Here is a 20,488-nt window from a genome sequence, read left to right on the forward strand (position 1 = left end):
AATGCTTCTTGACTCCAAGTAGAGACAAAAGAATGTTTCCTAATTTGGGTAATGAAACATATGTAAGACAACAATCAAGCTCAGAGAGCACCAAGGACCCTTCATAGACAAAAGGAATTCTTAGAAAATGGAAAAACTACGAGAAATGTAAGCTGCTATTTTGGAAAGTGTCTCTTTCTGCTCAGAAAAATTGACAAGGTATTGTCTGAGAAACTAGAGATGGAGAGGGGAATCTTTGTAATCTGACCAACCAGGCAGCCAGATTGCTTGCAACTATTCTCAATTAAGATTGATAGAACATTCTTTCCTCTTGTAAAACCATCTAAATATTTTGGGACTACAATTCCCAGAATTCCCAAGCTGTGTGCTGCATGGTTGTTCTGGGACCTGTGCTAAGGTGGAGAGTGTTAGGATGAGAAAGGATGACCCAGTTCTAAGTTCCAGTCCAGTTTAGGAATGCAACCAATGAAACTGAATGATAAAAAAAAAAAGTTTGATGATAACTGGGTAAAATGTCACTACAACTAACACATATATCACAAGGTGCCTTTAAAAGAAAAAAGGATCAAGCCATGTTATTACTTTTTTATTTTAACACTGCTTTTTTGGCTGGTAATCAATTGCATTTCTTAAGAACTGGATTTATCTTAAACCCATCTTCCTAATTTGGGGGATGTAGACATTTAGTTACCTGCTAGTGTGGCCTAGAGCTACTATTATTGGACAATGTGTGACTTGCAGGTGGGGTCTGATCAGCCAAACCTGCTTGGCAAGTCCCCAGACCTGACTCACCTAAGAGACAGGTGGAGCCCTACTCCAGCAGCGGCCCTCACACAGAGGCCATCAGTCCTGCACAGAGCCAAGCCCTCGCAGCACCATGGCTCTGAGTGTCAGCATCAAGAGGGTCTCCCAGCTGCCAGGGACTGGGGAGAGGCAGGTGCACATCAGCTTTCGAGGTGCGGAGGACAGGGAGTGGGGGAAGTCTGGGGAGGGTGGAAGGAAACGCACACAGGGTTTTGGGAAGAGGGAAGACATAATCCAATGGCTTAATATTCTATCCTAGAGAAAGCTAGAATATAGCTCTGTAATGTAATTGTTTCCTAATGATACAGTTTGTTGGGCTTGTATACAACTAGAAAAATACATAAACCTGCCAGTTATTCTTTCTGTGAACACTTGTCTGTCCTTTTAGGAATATGCACACAAATTATGTGTCTCCTGCCACAAGCAGAACATATTCAGGAGTAACTGCTTTAATCAAATTAACAACAACAACGAAGTCTTACAGTTGTTTAAAGAAGAATGTTAATTATAATTTAAAGTTTTGCAGACTGCAATTCACTTTGTCAGAATACCATCCTGTGAAAGGCATACTATATATTCAACATGATTATAGGGAGGAAGCATTAGTAAAAGGAAATGCCAAAGAAAAATTAAATTAAAATTAAGGGGAATCACAGATAATTAAGGAAAAAGAATCTAAAATCAGTTCCTGGATAAACTTGCTAGGAGAACCTGAAAACCTTCACACCATTTCTGTCATTTTGGTTGATTCTATTAAAAGTATCACCCCACTATAGATTTTGATCTTTAAAGAACAGAACTTTCTCTCCTAAGTTTCTTTGGTTAGTTGGTCTGTCTGTCTGCCTCTCATCTTTATCTATCTATCTATCTATCTATCTATCTATCTATCTATCTATCTATCTATCTATCTATCTATCTATCTATCTACCTGCCTACCTATATACTATCATCTATCTGAAATGTGGAACTTTATCTTAAAAGTCACATCCATCTGAAGCTCTGCTTCCAGCAAATATGGAAGCAGACTCCGGATCATGGAATACATATTACAACTGGACACAATGATTTGTGTGGCAGTAAGTCCACTTAAAATCAATTTCTGAATAGATTTGTATAGAATTTTACTACTAAGGATTTAAACTGGCAGCATTTGACACCGGAGAGAGAAGAATAAACAATTTTCAAAAACAGTATTGGAATTCTGAATTTAAAGTAAATAGATATTTCCTATAAGGCTAATTCTGTAGAAAAATATAAAAATATATAAGGTGCAGTAATCTTAAAAGGGTTTTTTTAACCTATTTAGATACTTTATATTTTTCAACCCAGGTTCTGATCAATATTTTGCCACTCCAGATTACATACTGCACAAGCAATTTGCTTTTCAATGGAAATGTCTAGTAGCCTTTTTGTCAGTAGTTATTTCCTTATTTTTCATTTAATGCTCCATTGGTGGCAAGTTAGTAACTGATAATGGTCTGGTATCCTTTTTTATTGTCCACTACAGTGGCATTTTACTAGAATAGATATTTTTTTCATCTGTCTATTTGAAAGAGAAAATAAATTATTAATTAATATTCTAATTATAAATCTTTGGCCAGTTCCCACTGGTCTGTTATCACATCTCGCATCACCAAACTATTGATGATGTCTTCAGTATTGTTATATTAACATAAGATTGGTTGGACATGGTTCTAGAAAAATGTTTCTCAATTGTAGCAGCTTTAATATGGACTTCAACTCCCAGAATCCCCCAACCATCCATGCTGACTGAAGAATTCTGATAGTTGAGGTCCATATATCTTAAAATTGTCAAGATTTAGAAATACTGCTCTAGAAAATGTTGTCAGTGACTGGTGTGGAATGACAATTGTCTCCATGATCGTTCTGTTCTGCTTCCATAACCCATAAAACCTCTCAGAATCCAAATATATGTGCATGTTGTTCCTACTATAGAACTATGCATTTTGAGATGTCAGATTGCATGAAAATTTGAGAAGCATCCAAAAGTTACTACCAAAACAAATGGTTTAGTATGAATTAGGAGTTAATTCTTAAATATCCAACTGAAAAATAATATTAGCTATATTTAATTTAATATAAATGCTGTAAAGTGTATGTTGTCTTAGCCAGCCATGACTGTTTTAGAATGTGACCTTAAGCCCATAAGGCCCTGGTTTAATATCAAGGACAGAGTCACTTATCTCATCTGTCAATGCACCATTTCTCTCCTGTTTGTTTTTTCCTCTTGAGTTCCTGAGATAACCCAAACTTGGAAAACATGAGGCTTCTATTCTGATTTCTGTGTGTATATTTTGAACATAACAGATATTGCACAGAGGCACTTTCGATATTCTGCAATGTGGTATAATAGTTTAATTTCCCCAAATAGTGTGTTGGGGCTACAATTTCAAAATTCTCAACATTTTGTTTAAGAGCTACACTCTAACAAATAGACACCAGACTGGGTAAATGAGGGGTAGATTTAGGTCATGAAAATTCACTTTCAAATACTTATCAACCACAATGTTTACAATTCATCTGTAGATGATTCTCCACTTCTCAAATCAATTTCTCTCACACAGCTGCTGGGGGATAAATGTGAAAAAGCATACATATTATATTGGAGTCTATACATAAAGGCAATGGAATGAAAGAAAGAAAAAATATTACAAACCCTCTTTAGATAACTGGTTGCCATGGAGTGGTGGTGGTGGAAGTTATGTAAAATCCATACATGAGGGCATCTGATTTTCTGTGCTCTGAGAGCTTAAAGGAAGGTAGAAGATATATACCATTCTGATAGATTCTATATATCCCTTCCTGCAATGTTTGAACATGAGGACCTGGATAGCTCCTAAAGCCAACACACCGTACTGTGCAATCTCCGAAGTGCAAAGTTCTATGAATTTAACTTCCAGGAAAGGATTTGAGCCCCACTGGATAACATCTGGCTATAAAAAAAATCCTGATTTTTGAATGTGGCTTTCTTTTAAGGATATATCACATGGTCCTTCAAAGAAAATTCATATCCGGTGTTCAAATGTTTGACAAACTTTGTATTCCCCTCCCCCACAAGGATTTACCCAGAAAACAAAGAAGATACGCTGTGGCCAGGAAGCAGTCTTTGGAGAGGTAAGGAAATATCACACTCAGCAGAAAGACTTAATTTTGAATCATATAAATTCATCGGTGCATATGAGAAGAGTATCTCTGCATTACACTGCCCCAGGTTTCTCCAGAGGAGGAAGCACTACAATTTGGTGAAAGCAGGGTTGTATTATTAACTGAAAAATGAAACCCAATTGAAAATGAGTTTGTTAAACTATATAATTGCATAATTTCTCAATTATTGTAAGCCATTATAGTTCAAAGACTATGCTGCAGCTTCAGTGAATCTGAAGTTCACCAGATTGGGAAAAGTAGTGATTACCGAATACGGATAAATACTACAAACTATGTCTCATTGAGGGTGAATTCAGGTTATGATCCTGCAGCTTGATGTTTAATTATAAATCTCCCTTGGCAGCATGATGATGGTGGGGGTTGAAGGGAATTCTATCAGCATCTGGAAAACCTAACTATCCACAATCCAATGTGAGATTGCCATAAAATTCTGTAATTAGAAAGATAAATGAATTTATTATGACATAAACTCCCACATTTTCCATCATCTGTTGAGATTGGATATGAACAAATGGAAAAGGGACTTTTCAGAGCTTTGGGTATTAATTTTGGCATTATTTTATTTTTTAGCTCTTTCGCTGGCCACATTATGGAAAGTTCATTATGGAAGAAATGTTGGTAGTTAAAGTTTATAACTGCAGTAAGGTGTTCAGTAACAGGTAGGTTCCTAACTCACTGGGGAAATCTTTCTGCTACATTCCACTTTACGGTCACTTGAACCTGAATCATTTATTCATGCTATGCCAAAAATACCCATCCCATTTTTAGTAGATACACCTTTTCCTTTGTATCGCTGAGAGAACAGTCAAGTAATTGTAAAATAACCACCTGCTTGAGTTTCTCCCATTTAATTTTTTATGCTTAACTTTTCTTCTTCTAGATGACATTTTCCAGTGCACAATATAAAACATTCTGTTTTTAATGATTTCTTATGTATAGAAGAGAAGGAAAAGGACTATAGCCATGATGGCGAACCTATGGCACATGTGCCACAGGTGGCAAGCAGAGCCATTTGTGCAGGCACGCAAGCCCCAGCCAAACTTACCTGCACTGCACATGTGCATGCCTCCCATCTAATTTTTGGCCTGTTTTCGCCCTCGCAGAGATTTGAGGGAAGCCTCTACAACCCCGGGAGGCCGAAAAATACTGGAAGTGCTGAAATGGGCCCATTTTCAGCCTCCCAAGGCTCCAGGGGCTATCCTTGAGCCTCTAGGAGGATGAAAAGGGCCTCCCCCAGGCTCCAGAGCCCTCTGGAGACTGAAAACGGGCACTTCCAGTATTTCAGGAAGGCCCATTTTTCAGCTTCCCAAGGCTTCCCTCAGCCTCCAGGAGGGCGAAAACATCCTCAAACCGACTGAAAATCAGCTGGGAATCATGTGCATGCACAGTGCAGGTAAGAGGGTGGGGCAGGGGTGTTGTGCGCACATACGTAGGGTTGCGGGTTGCATTGTGGGTGCTTGCATGCACGCTATCATGCATGCACACTCTTTCAGAACACCACAACAAAAAGGTTTGCCATCCCTGGACTATAGTATTATCCAACAACTATATCAACATAATCTGTGTTTACATTTCTTGCTATACCATGATAAGATTTGCTTGGTTGAAACCGAGACCAAAAGAGATAGAAAGGTGAGGCAGAAACTTCTGGTAGAAATACCTTCATGGTCTCTTGTCTGATAAAGTCACAGCACATAATTGCTCTCTGAAACCCAAGGGCAGCTTTCTTGCTTTAGCTAAGTGCACAACAAGCAGCTTATGATTTGTTTTTATGTGTCACCATTCTTGAATCCACCAGAACACTATTATAGTTTACAATACTGTCTGTTAAACTTTTTTGCCTTTTATGTTGGTTTTCTTTTTATAGATTACTTGGCACCTTAGTTATCAGCCTTCAGCAGTTGGTAATATCTGGACGACTAAACATTAGAGAGGCTCTTGTTGACAAAAACCACAGCATTACTGGGGTAAGTCATTTGATTGGTATTATAACATTTAAAATGCAAGTGATATGACCCAAGCATCTCAAATCAGCCTTTTGAGATATAGGACACTACCACAGAAACATTTCACTGTCTTTCTGTTGCTGAACATATCCACAGTCATCACACAATAACTCATCGCCAACTCCAGTTCCTGGCCACCTTTGGAAAACCTCCTCCACCCCCTCCCCAGGCTTCAAGTTGTACAAAATACATTTTTCAACATATTTCTCTTGTCTTGTGGTTACTCCTCTTTCCATGTTGGAATCTGGTCAGGCAGAATCTATCTGGACTAACTTTTTGAACAAAAAATCCTCCAACTATTTGGAAGTTATAATAGCTATCCTTAAGTTTTATTTTTCTTCTGTAGATATATATTGAATTGGATTTGAGATATCAACCTCCGGATGGTGCTGCAGGAACATGGGTTGAGGAAGATTTTATCTACCAGATGAAAGACAGGTACTGGAATCTGTACTAAGAGCCAATGTATTCATTTTTAATATTCTAAATGATAATAGTATTGTTTTTTTAAACTAAAAAATCTATCCCACACCTAAATAGCTTTCTAATCAGAAGTCATAGAACACTGCTGAAATCAAGACATAGTCCCACAGTCTGATAAAAGAAGCGTGATAAATAAAAATGAGATAGTTTGTAAGACTTGTTACAAATCCAAACCAATGATGACAATTGCCACATAATTTTCAAGGTGGATCGGGTGTATTTGCAAATAGCCAAAAACTCAAATCAATCTTGAATGTGTTTTGAATTGGATTGAATGAAATAAGAGATGGAAAATTATAACTGTCTACTATATAGAACTTTAATTCCCAAACTGGACCATTTGTAGGGAAAAGGTTTTTTTGTAAAGTTATATCAATAATGACTTTCAACAGCCAACATTTGCTTTGCACTACTCATGTTTTATTTTTCTTTGTTACAGTTCTGAGGTTATAATTCGCAACCCAGGATTTGAAGACTTAGAGTAAGTAGCATATTCTACATATATGCTACTAGCCTGATACTGTATATTACTGCTGTAACAAGTATATGAAAATGAATGCAGTCCATGTGATGGTGCAAATTCCAAGTTGTGTTCTTTCCCACCCACCCACCCACCCATCCGTGCCCTTTTTTGGTGCTTTTTGTTGCCTCCTTAGTAAGCTTTTTGGAAATGGTTTGTTAAGCGAGAATAACTGGCCCAAGGTCATTTATTTATTTTATTTTATTTATTTGATTTGTCAATTGTTTACAAGATAATAAGTATAAGTGTATACATAGTTATGAATACATGAAATGGGTACATATAAGAAAAATAAAAGAAAAATAAAAGAAACAATAGGACAGGGACGGTAGGCACGTTGGTGCGCTTATGCCCGCCTCCTACAGACGTCTTAGGAAAAGGGTGAGGTCAATAGTAGACAGTCTAAGGTTAAAGTTTTCAGGTTTTGGGGAAGAAACTACAGAGTCAGGTAGAGTATTCCAGACATTGACCACTCTGTTGCTGAAGTCGTATTTCCTGCAATCAAGTTTGGTGCGGTTAACCTTGAGTTTGTATCTATTGTGTGCTCTTGTGTTGTTATGGTTGAAGCTGAAGTATTCATTGACAGGTAGAACATTGCAATGTATGATTTTATATACCATGCTTAAATCAGACCGAAGACGGCATAATTCAAGGTTTTCTAGTTCTAGAATTTCAAGAATTTCATGCAGCTGGCTTTGCAGTTAAAATGGGACTAGAATTCATGGTCTCCTGTTTCTGGTACCTTAACTAGTACACCAAACTGCCTCTCAAATTGTAGAACTCCATGTTAATATTAGTTTGCTTTGAACTCATATTTCAAGCAAATATCAGGGATCAACTCAGCAGTGCTCGTGGTTTGCAAGATACGGGATAGTATGGGATGGTAATGGTAAAGGCTTTCAACATAAAGCAACTGGGTGAGGTCATCTAATAGTACAGTGTGATATCCAGCATTATATCTCCACCCCTGGTTCCCAATAAGTTGAACAGTAGGCTTCAACTCAAGCTTAGCAAGATTGAGTGGCTTTGGTTATGAAGACTGTCTGGTTCTGTGGGTGGTCTATCTTTAGTTTTTCATGAATTAGCACAACCTCAAATAGAACTTATGAGCAATTTGGGAGTCTCTCTGCATTTGCAGTTCTTGTGGCACCCATGGCTAGAATGGCCTTTGCATGACTTTGTGTTGTTGCATCAACTGCACCCTTTCCTGAATTGGGATGGCACTCATGCCTTGTTCACCTCTTGAAAGGACTCCTACAGTGCCCTTACATTTAAATCTAATTCCCTGAAATCAAAGTTTCAGAGACAATTCTATGCATTATTATTACTTAGCAAACTGATTCATCTTCTAAAGATTAAACCAGTGGTAGTAGCAGCAGCAATAGCAGCAATAAAAATACAATAACAGAGGAGTAATATATGTAATGTTTTTTTTTTATTTCAAATTGTACCCATTAACTCTGGAGATAAAATAATTATGATGAGCATGCCATCCTTATGATTCTTAACTTCTGGTCTGGCCTTCAGGGTGGCTGATGCAAAACGAGCTGTTGACATGGATAGGAAGGCTGCAATGCTGGGCAGGAAGCTTGTCAAAGGTCTGGAGATGGATGATGAGGAAGACGATTACTACGATGTATCTGACATGGAGTTCTCTGGGATTGTCTTCAGCTCTGTAAAGAGGTACTTTCCAATCCGAGTAATGCTTCAATTTCTTCTCAGAAGAAAACAGACTTCAACCTGCTCCATTCCAGATACATTAAGCTGCAATATCTGGCATCCTAAAGCTGCTCTAACTGTGGTGTGAAGATTTCTTTATTTCTTATGGATTTGAGGGCAAACATGTTTTCAGACTTCAGAAGGGTAGATGGGGTTTCAAATTGAATAGGCTTTCGCTTCAATATTTCCATGCTAGCTCCTGCAGGGAAGAAAGAAAAGAGAAAGAAAACAGAATTCCTGTAGCCACATTTTTGGGGTAGGATGCGATCAAAAACTTGGCAAGTAAAAAATTAGTTCTCCCCGATTTGATGCACACTGCTAGCAGGATAATTTGCAAGTTTTGACAATTGGTAAATCTGCTGGTCTATCCATCTATTAAAATTTGCTTCTCTCCACGCATTGTACATTAAGTAATGTAGTTGGTAGGTGTTTTTCTATCAGTGAATGTTAGGGGTGGGGGTGGGGGGGAGCAAACAAAGGCTGGAGAAACCAACACTTAATTTTCATAGCTTCTCCGACATTAAACCTGTCAGCACAGCCTTGCCCCTTGATCTCATTACTGGGGAAGAAGACAAGTCAGCAATGACATCAATGCAAGTATGTGGTCAGACAATTCTGCTTCCTCTGGGGCTGGAGGAAAGCTCCGGATGACAGCTTTCAGGCTACCTCAAAGGTGCCTAGAGGGTACTAGAAAGGGGAAGGCTAATATAGGTAGTCCTCAACTTACGACTACAGTTGAGCCCCAAATTTATGTTGTTAAATAAAACATTTGTAATTGTTAAATTACTAACTTGGTTGTTAAGTGAATATGACTTCCCCATTGACTTTGCTTGTCAGAAGGTCACAAAAGGGGATCACAGGATCCTGGGACATTGCAGCCATCATAAATATGAGTCAGTTGCCAACTGTCCGAATTTTGACCATTGACCATGGGGATGCTGCAATGGTCAATCTGTTCTTGCAGATTTAGGTATAGATGTCTCCTTTCAGTTTTCAGAAAAATTGTCTCAGTAACCATTATCATAAACAGAAGTGGTAGTAGATATATTTACCTACCTACTTAGGCTTGTATGTTGCTCTAATCCCTGAAGATTCAAAGCAGTTTACAAAATTCTTTCCAGCATAAGGATTTTTTTTTATTTAGTATGTACTTATATTGAAGCACAGTACAAATGAAACTAATACATCAGTAACACCTAGAGGAAGTTTTGTTTAGTAGATTACACCAATGTACATTATCCTGATGTTTACCATCATAACAATCCTATAAAATTAATCTGCTGTGGGCAGATTACTCAATGAGCTTGTATTTGACTGAAATTAAACCCATTGTTTTAGCTACAACAGTGCATTGTTTTGTCACATTGTGTAATTTAAATGTAATAGCACTATTACATATCTTAATGGAAATTTAAATTTAAATACTTTCTTTCTTAAAATTAAATGTCGACTTACTGTCATAATCCTTCTGTTAAAACAATATTAACCAAGAATACATCCCAAGTAAAAAGTGTCTTGAGCATCATTAATGAAATTAATTTAGTTCTTTAATAGACTTTCCATTTCTACAAGCTGTAATCTTGGGGAAATGTCTGCATTCATACCGGTAGATTTGAGTAAGCATATGGCTATTTATTTATTATCTTTATATTCCATTGTTCTCTGCATTCCAAAACTAAAATAACAATTCAAATAACATGACAAATAAGATATGTAATTAATGTTGGACCTTCCATTTTAGTCGTTCTAGGGTTTTTTCCAAGTGGGATCTCAATGCATCTCCTAGACCACGGAACTTCCAGGTGATGTACCTGCCACGTTTACTGTGAACTTTAATTTTATAGCCATTTTGAACCATGGGGTGCATTTGAAAGAATGAAAGGATGTTCTGGCATTCACATAAAATAGCTATTCTGGATGGAGGTGTCCCTATGTCACAATAGTGCCTCTGATGGGCATAGCATGTCATAAATAATCCAGTTACCAGAAGGCAAATTTGTGAAGTTACTTCTTGCTTTTCCTGTAGTCCCCAATGAAGTCCCTTGTTAGCCCAGTTTATCCTGTCTTTTTTTTTCCTGCCAAGTAAGCAGACATCCAAAGAATGTCCAGGGCTGTTTTTTACAGAATAAGTTTATGCAATCCAGAGCCATGCTTATCAATAAAAACAACGTTAGAGCTTAGTAGTATTTTTGTTTTATTTATTTATTTATTTAGCATTTTTATTGAAGAATTAAAATCAGGTGGACAAAAAGTCTGGCAGACATATATGCATAGTAGACCTCTTAGAGTCTCTGCCAATAAATCATTCAAAAGAATGTTCTGTAACTCATATTTCTTACCAGATTTTGAAAACCACATATTTGTTTATAACCTCCATTAATGATTGAGCAATAATTCCAGTAAACCTGAAAGCAAAAGGAAACATTGACTGATTTTTACAAATCAATAAGTTGTAAAAACGAACAATGAATGCTGGAGATTTGACTCCAGAATCATTCAAGCAAGTAGTTGATTAAATTTCTCTCCCTTTTACTGATATATCCATACTGATTATAGGAAATATATTGTCTCCCTAGATTGGCATCAACATAATTGAAGCTCAGAAGTTGGTTGGAGTTAATATTGACCCTTTTGTGGTAGTGAAAATTGGAAGTGAGAAAAGACACACAGCAACACAGAAATCTACCAATTGTCCTTTTTACAATGAGGTATGCAATTAGAAGAAAGTGTACATAATTTTATTTGTCAATCTAATGCATGTGAGCATAGTTAAGTAGCCTATTACTTACCACAAATTTCTTTAGCTTTAGATTTCCTTTTTGATACAGTTATTTAATATATTATGAAATTTACCAGATTGACCTGAAAACTATATACAAATTAAGTAATTGTTCTATATGTACTGTAGTCAGATGTTCTTATTAAGTAACTCAAATATGTGTGTTACTATGCAATATGAAGACACAATAGATTAATAAATAAAAATTATAGTTTATCAGTATATGAGGTAAATATCTTGCATAAATAGAATTATTCATAGAATAATAAAGTTTGAAGGACTGTTTAGTCCAGGGCTCCTCAACCTTTTCTTGCTCGTAATATTCTTCAGATCTTCATTTATTTCTTTGATCTCCTTGTTGAAAAAATGTGTTTTAGCATACACACTGTTTATTAATCTATCAGATAATATAACTAAGATAATAATGATAGATAGATAGATATACTATATATAAAAATTACAATAGGTAACAAAACAATTCCCTGTAAATATATTTCTGTAGTACTACACACAAATTTTTAAGATATGAACTGCAGCAGCATAAGGCTTCCTAGAAATAAGACATGCCCCCCCCACCTCGAAGAGCCACATCACCCCACTGAAAACTGCTGATTTAAACCATTAAATCCAACTCAACTCCTTGCTTAATTCAGGAATCTTATTTAGAATATTCCTGAGATACAACAAAGGAAGATCTGTTTAAACACATCTGCTAAACAAGAGTCATAATCTATTTCAAAAATAGATTCCAATCTCCAAGGACTCTTACTTTTAGGCAGGTTTCCTAACAATTAGTCAGAATTTTAAAGCCCTATAGAAAAGGACCTTCCATTTAGAAACATCAGGACATGTAAGAAAGCCCTTTTCTTATGTATCTTCTTGTTGAAAATATCCTGCATAGTATTATATGATACTGCTTGGCACACAGTAGAATTTAATTTTTACATGAAATCTAATGTTTATATTTTTTTTCTTTTTCTTCCAGTATTTTACTTTTGATTTCCATGAACCAAGAGATATTCTATTCCACAGATTGATAGAGATTTCTGTAAGTATACTAGCTACTATGTATGGGGTAGAAGTGAGATGAGGGTAGATGACCAATGGCCTTACATCATATCATGAAGTGAGCAATAAATGAAAAATACAATTTCTCATTTATTCTTCTAAAGTTGCAGCTATTCTTTATCACAGATCAATAAGAGCTAATCATATCGTATTTTATCACGTAGGCAGCTATTAGAGTTGTATAATCTTTACTAGAGTTGTATAATCTTTACAAGAAATATATTATTATTCAGATGTTTGATATTCTAGCTTATTAAATAATTCAATTAAACATACAATTATGAAAAAAAATACTTGGTAAGTGATGCTACTGAGAAAAAGAACTTTGACTTATGGTCTTGTAGAAACTAATTTGTAAAACTCGTTTCAATTTCATTAATATCATTTAACTTGGCTATGATTGCTACTTGCCATCTTGTTTGAACCCAGTTATCAGCTGTTCAGTGACCTCCCTATTCTCAACCCAAATGCTAGGCTCTTCTTGGCAATAGTTGCCTTCTGTGGGCCTCTTGTTTGCAATATGTCTTTTGAGAAATACCATTGTATTCATGTACAGGTCTTCCATTCAAAGAAGATTCCCTTCCTAGGCACTCTCATAGGCATTTTCAAGATAGATCTGGAGACTGTATACAATCAGCCAGGTACCATACCCTAAGACTGCTATCATGCTAAAAGTTGCTTCTTAGTTCTCTTTTGCCATTGCTTTGAACTGCCTGCCTTGAGTCCATTACATGTTCTAGCATTTCATTGTGATTTGATCCAAAGCTAATCAATCTGTTTGAAATGGATTTGTTCATGATAAGTATCATTCACATCCAACAATGTCTAACAAATGAGAATTAAAAATGACCTCTCTCAGTATTTGGTCCCTTCAAGAAGGTCCACGATCAAGATTCTCAGCTGAGAAAAATTGAGTTGGGTCATTAAATCTGGCCAATATTTTCAGGGCTGGTAGAAGACTTCTTGCTATATGAGGTTGATCACATCATGTTTGTGAAATTTACCCAGCTGGCACTAAAATATATTAGCAATTAATTTGTTTCACTTTCACACTCTGCCCATATCCTGGAGCACTTGGTACTTCATGTTGCCTAATTATCTACCTTCTAAAATCTGGTGTCATTTGAGATTAGTACACCAAGAGTTTCTCAATATATGAGATCGGTGCCAGGTTGGGATTGGTGCCATTTGATTCTCATAGAGATCTTTTAGTAAAAGTCTATGTGCTCTGTGTTATAGATTTCTTTATAATTGATCTGAAGAGCTCTACTAATTTCTGGGGAAGCAATAACTCAGAGGTGTCAAACTCGCATTGTCAGGCAGTGTTACATGATGTTTCAGGACTTTTTTCCCCTTTGCTAAACCAGATGGGGGCGGGTGTGTTTATATGAATTACATGACCTCCCATCCTACACTACTGGTTCTGGGTGGTATATGGGGATTAAAAACACAAAACTTCACAACATACAACCCATCAGGCAGCCAAGGATAAACAACAACCCCACTCACAAAAAAGTACATCAACAAAAGCAGAACTCATCTAACCTTCTTGACCCAAACTCCTAATAATCTAAATCAGATCCAAAGAAATTGTGATTCAATCATTTTCTCTTTATGTATTTAGACCATAGGTTCTACCAGAAGTGGGCTGTGATTAATGACCCAAAGGACACCAGAGCAGGAATTAAAGGCTTTGTAAAATGCAACATATCTGTCATGGCTCGGGGGGATGTAATGGGTTCCTTTCCCGCCTCATCCAGCAGTCAGAATGAAGACATTGAAAAGTAAGACTGTGGTGGTGAAAGGTGTATGGAATGTTGTCTTGTGGAATTAGTAATAAGAGGATAGTTTCCTTACTCCTATGGGCAAAAATAATAATAATCCAGAAATGCAAGGCTTAATCAAGCTTGGGAAGTTTGCTTTCTTTATAATTGTATTGTTTTGCACAGGAAAGGACATTAGCATTCTAACAGAGTGAATTTCTGGTTTCTTTCTTTCTTTCTTTCTTTCTTTCTTTCTTTCTTTCTTTCTTTCTTTCTTTCTTTCTTTCTTCTTTCTCACTCTAAAATTGTTGTCTGTCCTCTTTTGCATTTGGGATCTTTTCCTTGTCCCACTATCTGTACAGGCCACCCATCATTTCCTGAGTGCAAGAATGGATATCATCTTCTACCCACGGCCATATTTATTTTGAAGCTCCATGTGAAAACTGGTTTTATGTCTTAAACTATTTTAAGCCTTTCTAAACCAGGCAAAGGATCCAAAATACCATAAACTCTGTAATGCCACTTTGGTTTGATTTTTAAAAAGTGGGAGGGAGTAGATATTGAGACACTTGCCTACACAAGACTAGTAAGAAAAGTTTGCCTTCTCTGCATGGATGGGAAGGGCAAGAAGCAGGACAAGTCACCTAACAGGTTCTGATGTAGCCATATTCTGGACTGGGCACCAACCCACAGCAGTCTAGATTTGAATTTTTAAACTCGGCTTCAGCAATAGTTGGAAGCAGTAATAAAGATAGCTGGGTCTGGCTTGCAGTGTGGACTTCCAAGGATCATTGCTCCTAACTGATAAAATATCTTCTTTTCAGGAACTTATTGCTTCCTAAAAAAGTTCCAGCTGAGAGACCCTGGGCCAAATTCTGCATCAAAATATACAAGGCAAATGGTTTGCCCAGTATGAGTGCAGGAATCATGGGTGGCTTTTCAAAAATTGTGAGTGAGAAGAAGGTCTTCATTGATCCTTACGTGCAGATTTCTTTCTCTGGACAGCAGGTAATTCTATTTTTTCTGCATATTTACTTATTGAAAGATTCATGAAGCAGACGGATCCATTCAATTTTAGTACTGAACTTTTTGAATAGGTCATGTAGAAAAAGACCAAACATTAAGAACTTAGGAAACAGTATGACCTAGTTAGGATTCCTCTAATTTCTGGTTGTGAAATAAATTCCAAAGCTTCCCTAACGTACTTATGCTTATGCAACTTTCCCTAATGCCTACAACTTCATTTTGTTCCAATCTCTTAGTTTTACAATATATAATTAATAGAAGCCCAATGAAGGATTTGCTGATGGTGTAACAGGGGACATAAGGCTTTTCCTACTACTGAGTTAAAATGTTGTTTGTCCTCATCTAAGAGCAGTGTAGTGGCTCAGTGGTTAAGATGTTGGGCTCATCAGCTAGAAAGTTGGCAGTCCAATTTCAAGACCCGAGTGTCACATGATTGGGTGAGCTTCCACCCTTGCCCCAGCACTTTGCACCTAGCAGTTTGAAAGCATGCAAATGCTAATAGATAAATAGGTACCACTTCGGTGGGTAGATAACAGTACCCAGTGATGTCATGCTGGTCATATGACTGGAGAAATGTCTTCAGTCAACACTGGCTCAATGGCTTGGAAACAGAGATAAGCAATACCCCCTACAGTCGGCAACAACTAACAAAGTAAAATCCGCAGGAACTCCTTTACCTCATCTCATCCATCTAGGCAAAAATATTGTTCCTAATTGCCAATTCCTTCGCTGCCTTTAATGCTTCCATTCCAACCGCTGCCAATCAATGACTGATAATGGACTACAAAGCAAGGCAACTTCATGAGAACAAAAGGAATAATAAGCATGATTGTGGGTGATTAAGCTGTATAGTAATTAGATGCAAATAGGGACATGAACACCTGCCAGACTCTGTAAGCCAAGGATTTTTTTTCAATGCAAATTACTTTGTTTATATAGTTCTGATTTAGTGCATAAGCACTAAACTTAAGTTTATAAGAATCTAGAGATGGCCATAGAATGATTCCCCTTTAAGGAAAGGTGACATAGTTTGGAGATAATTGTTTGTTTAAAAGCTGGGTAAATGGGATATTTATCCTAGATGGGAATTCAGAGAGTTGCAATCTCAAGACATCTGAATGAAGTCAGGAAACGGGAAGGCTGGTCTGAACAATTCTGTGCTCCCTCACTCTTCTATTACTGCTTTATCACCAACGGAGTTCTTTGGTTCTGTTCTTATAATATTCTCTTATTTAGGGAGAAACATCAGTTGAAAGCAGCACCATAGAACCGGTTTGGAATGAACAAATAATATTCATTGAGATGTTTCCACCTCTTGTTCGAAAGATAAAAGTTCAGCTACTGGATGATGCAAACATTGGAGATGTTGCCCTTGCTACACATTTCATTGATCTGCAACAAATATCTGACCCTGGAAGAAATGGTGGGTTTGTCATAGACATTGTCTTATATCAGACCATAGTTCTGTCCAGCACTGTGTTTTCAGAACTGCTGTTTTAGTTGATTGCAAGTCTTTCCAAGGTATCAGGCAATATTCTTTCCAGCCTTAACCCAGGAAAAGTCAAGGGTAGAAATAGCAAAAATTAGCTTGGAAAGCAGAGATTTTGCTATTGAGCTGCAGGTCCTTAGAATATCATAGCTGATCTATGATGGTCTTTTACCTTTTGTTTATTACCCCATGTGTCTATTTGGTTTAATTAAAAATTAATTAATAGTATATTTTATACAATTACAGAAAAATAATGAATTGGATCAAATTGCATTATAGCCATGGCAGCATGTATAAAGTACTCTGTAGGACTATTTTGACCATATTGTATAGGCTAATTTTATATGAACTAGAGAAAAATTTAAACAAAAGGTTTTACTTAAATGGTTCACAAAAGGTACTCAATGTTTGTCAATAAGAATTCCACAGGGTCATTTACCAAGCTTTATCACTTTTGCACAAATCAGCTTAACATAGCTTTCTGCTGAACATTTGAGAAATATGCTTAATATAGCAATAAATGGGCAATGGATTTTTTGTAAAAATTTTGTGTTATATTTTCTTCTTGTATCCTTAATTATGTATATTAATATAGACTGTAAATGTAATTGGAATGATGGGACATTATATTGCATTATATTTTCTTCTTGTATCCTTAATTATGTATTTTAATATAGACTGCAAATATAATTGTAATGATGGGACATATTTTTCTCAACTATAATTCAGCTGAGAAATTATTATGTATCTATGTCTACTGGTGGTGCAGTGGTTAGAATGCAGTATGCAGGGCTAACTCACTGCTCACTCCAGGAGTTCAATCCTGACCGGCTCACGGTTGACTCAGCCTTCCATCCTTCCAAGGTCGGTAAAATGAGGACCCAGATTGTTGGGGACAATAGGCTGATTCTGTGAACTGCTTAGAAAGGGCTGTAAAGCACTGTGAAGCAATATATATTGCTTATTGCTACTTCTGTATATGGTTAGACATAGCTAGGAAATATCTGTACTGTTTCACACCATGCTGAGGGATAGAGCTGCAACTAGTTATCTGAATTTATGTGTGACAACCACATGCTAAATATCTATTTATAGGTAGTCATCAACTTATGACTATAATTGGAACCAGAATTTCCATTGCTAAGTGCCATGGTAGTTAAGTGAGTTGTGCTCAACTTTTACCTGCAGTTAAGTGAATTGCTATGGTCATTAAATGAATCACATGGTTATTAAGTGAATCTGACTTCCTCCATTGACTTTGCTTGTCAGAAGCTCCTTGAGAAAGTTAGAAATGACAATCACTTGACCCCAGCACCCTTCAATCATTGCAAATACATGTCAATTGTCAAGCCCCTGGATTTTGATTATTTGAGTGCAGGAATGTTGTGATGGTCATAAGTGCATGGACTAGTCATAAATCATCTTTCTCAGTGTAGCTATAATGTTGAAAGATCACCTGCTTAAAATAGATCACCAAGAAAGCATGACCTACTTCACTATTAAAATGGTCTTGTAAAAGTGCAAATCTGAACCAAGTGAAAATATTCAAAACCATATTTTCTTCCCACTAGGATTTAATCCCACTTTTGGACCAACTTGGGTAAATTTATATGGCTCATCCCAGAATTCAACCTTGCGAGATATACACAAAGATCTCAATGAAGGTCTGGGTGAAGGCATCTACTATCGTGGACGCCTTCTTATGGCCATTTCAGTAGAGATTTTCAATACTATCCAGGCAGCGGAAAAGAAGCCAGCAGAAGTTCTCAAAGGGGCCTTAAGCAAACTCAAGTTGAAGAAGAAGAGTAAAAAGGCCAAAGAGAAGTCCAAAACTTCTGTCAAGGAGCAGCATCAAAGCCAGCCTAATATTAGTACCACTGAAGAGGCAGAACAACCAAGTGAAGTGATTGTGGAGGTAGAAGACCTCCATCCACTCCCAGAGGTGAGTCTCAGTGATCACAGAAATCATAGGATACTGAAATTATTTTATATGAGGCCTTCTCTATATTTTGTGTTTAATAAATGAGGGCTAAAGAATTATTTCCTCCATTTAACATTTTCAATATTAAACTTTAAATAGTAAAGAAGTAAATACAAATAATTGTAATAAATTTTAAATATTATTAAAAAATGTGATCTAAATTAACAAGATAAAATCCTTTTTGGGGGTAAAACATTAGGTAATTTGCATTCTGTCACAGACAAAATGAGACAAGGACATTAAAAACTGTGAATTAAAAAGGACAAAAAACAGCCCCCCTTTTTATCCTTCCCTAGTTGAATATCAAATCTATTACAACAAAAAGAGGTTGTTCCGGGAAAAAAGTTGTAAAACTCCAGCAAGGTGTTATAAAATAGGTCAGAAGTTAACTAGTCATAGATTTCTGTTTAAAGGTCCAGTTAAGTCTTTTAAAAATAAAAGTTATGTATATTTGAAACTTAGTTTGCACAGCTATCGCCCATTAAAAAATTTATGTTTATCTACTGCTATTTCCTTTCCATGTATAGAGGTGATCTTTTTCTGAGGACAAAATGCTCTGCCTTCTGCTAAGGTCTCTATATGTTACTAAGATCAACATCCTGAATTTTTAATAAAAGGAAGAAATTAAAAATGATTTTAGGTAGCTGAACTTCAACCCAGAGAAATTTTGGGGTGAAAGGGATTAAAATAATTCAGATCAGGTGAAAGGGACCTTGTAGATCATCTAGTCCAACCCCCCACCCCCACCCAAGCAGGAGACCCTACACCACTTCTGACAAATGGCAGTCCAATTATCATTGCTTTTCCTGATCAAAGCATCCACCTGCATAAAAAGGAAGGCAAAGTATGAATGAAAAAATGAAATGGGAAGAAAACACTCCTTACCTTTTAAAATTTGGATTATTATCTGTGTTCTACCAACCCCAATATATTTAGATGTAACACATTGTGCATTCACTCCTAAAGCAGAATTCAGCTTTCAGCTCCCACCCTTTAGACGAATATTGATGTTGTGTCATGCTAGAATACCGCCAAGACTAAATACCTGTGTGTGTGTGTGTGTGTGTGTGTGTGTGTGTGTGTGTGTGAGAAACACATTAAGTTAAAAAATAAGTTTGGATTAAACAGTGAATCAGTATTTTGTATTATCATAAAGAAGAAAACTGAAAACTTTTTCTTCAGAATGCCCTCGGAGTGAAAGAAGAATTCCTTCTCTTTGCATCATTTTTTGAAGTGACTATGATGGATCCCTCAGTCGGTACCAAACCTATGAAGTTTGAAATCTCTATAGGTAAGTGACTAAAGGTTCAGTTCTTTTTATTTTAAATCAGTTTCTCTTTCTCATCTCTCTGCCATGCATTCTTCTCTTCCATCCTTTACTACAACTCTACAACTTTGTTACAGCCGTCTCTAAACTGGTGCCTTTCAAATGCATAGGCCCAGAACCACAGTACTGTTATGTTTAGAGAACATGGTCAAAGCCCATGACTTCAGGAAGGTCAGATTCCAGCAGTCCTTAGGTGGCACCTGCTGGGAAGAATGTCATATGACATTATTTTTCTATTTAGACTGAGCTCTGTGAGAAAGCTTTCAGTTCTCTTTATGAGTCCATAGCTTTATTTGACTTTAAGAGAGTAAGATTTTTATTCTTGTTTAGCTTGCAG

General features: G+C 36.7%; 1 protein-coding gene and 1 long non-coding RNA gene across 2 annotated transcripts in view; one reads left to right on the plus strand and one right to left on the minus strand.

The window, feature by feature from the left end:
• The first annotated feature begins 834 nt into the window (after positions 1–834).
• The window catches only part of LOC113434486 (fer-1-like protein 4), a 60,211-nt gene continuing 40,557 nt past the window's right edge, over positions 835–20,488 (plus strand). The window contains exons 1-16 of the mRNA XM_026697702.2: positions 835–956; positions 3,884–3,939; positions 4,561–4,649; positions 5,858–5,957; positions 6,343–6,434; positions 6,919–6,960; positions 8,527–8,682; positions 10,460–10,520; positions 11,295–11,426; positions 12,483–12,545; positions 13,122–13,206; positions 14,190–14,349; positions 15,153–15,336; positions 16,591–16,777; positions 18,415–18,785; positions 20,007–20,115. Coding sequence (XP_026553487.1) covers positions 878–956; positions 3,884–3,939; positions 4,561–4,649; positions 5,858–5,957; positions 6,343–6,434; positions 6,919–6,960; positions 8,527–8,682; positions 10,460–10,520; positions 11,295–11,426; positions 12,483–12,545; positions 13,122–13,206; positions 14,190–14,349; positions 15,153–15,336; positions 16,591–16,777; positions 18,415–18,785; positions 20,007–20,115 — 1,966 coding nt within the window. The 5' untranslated portion in view covers positions 835–877. The remainder of the gene's footprint in view (positions 957–3,883; positions 3,940–4,560; positions 4,650–5,857; positions 5,958–6,342; positions 6,435–6,918; positions 6,961–8,526; positions 8,683–10,459; positions 10,521–11,294; positions 11,427–12,482; positions 12,546–13,121; positions 13,207–14,189; positions 14,350–15,152; positions 15,337–16,590; positions 16,778–18,414; positions 18,786–20,006; positions 20,116–20,488) is intronic.
• The window catches only part of LOC148126067 (uncharacterized), a 28,234-nt gene continuing 16,426 nt past the window's right edge, over positions 8,681–20,488 (minus strand). Inside the window, exons 3-4 of the long non-coding RNA XR_015742734.1 lie at positions 11,058–11,123; positions 8,681–8,917 (exon numbers count right to left, since the gene is read on the minus strand). This is a non-coding gene — a long non-coding RNA (uncharacterized LOC148126067). The remainder of the gene's footprint in view (positions 8,918–11,057; positions 11,124–20,488) is intronic.

This window comes from Pseudonaja textilis, chromosome 3, assembly GCF_049901715.1.
Source record: "Pseudonaja textilis isolate UNSWEBS1 chromosome 3, rPseTex1.2, whole genome shotgun sequence".
Classification (NCBI taxonomy): Eukaryota; Metazoa; Chordata; class Lepidosauria; order Squamata; family Elapidae; genus Pseudonaja; species Pseudonaja textilis.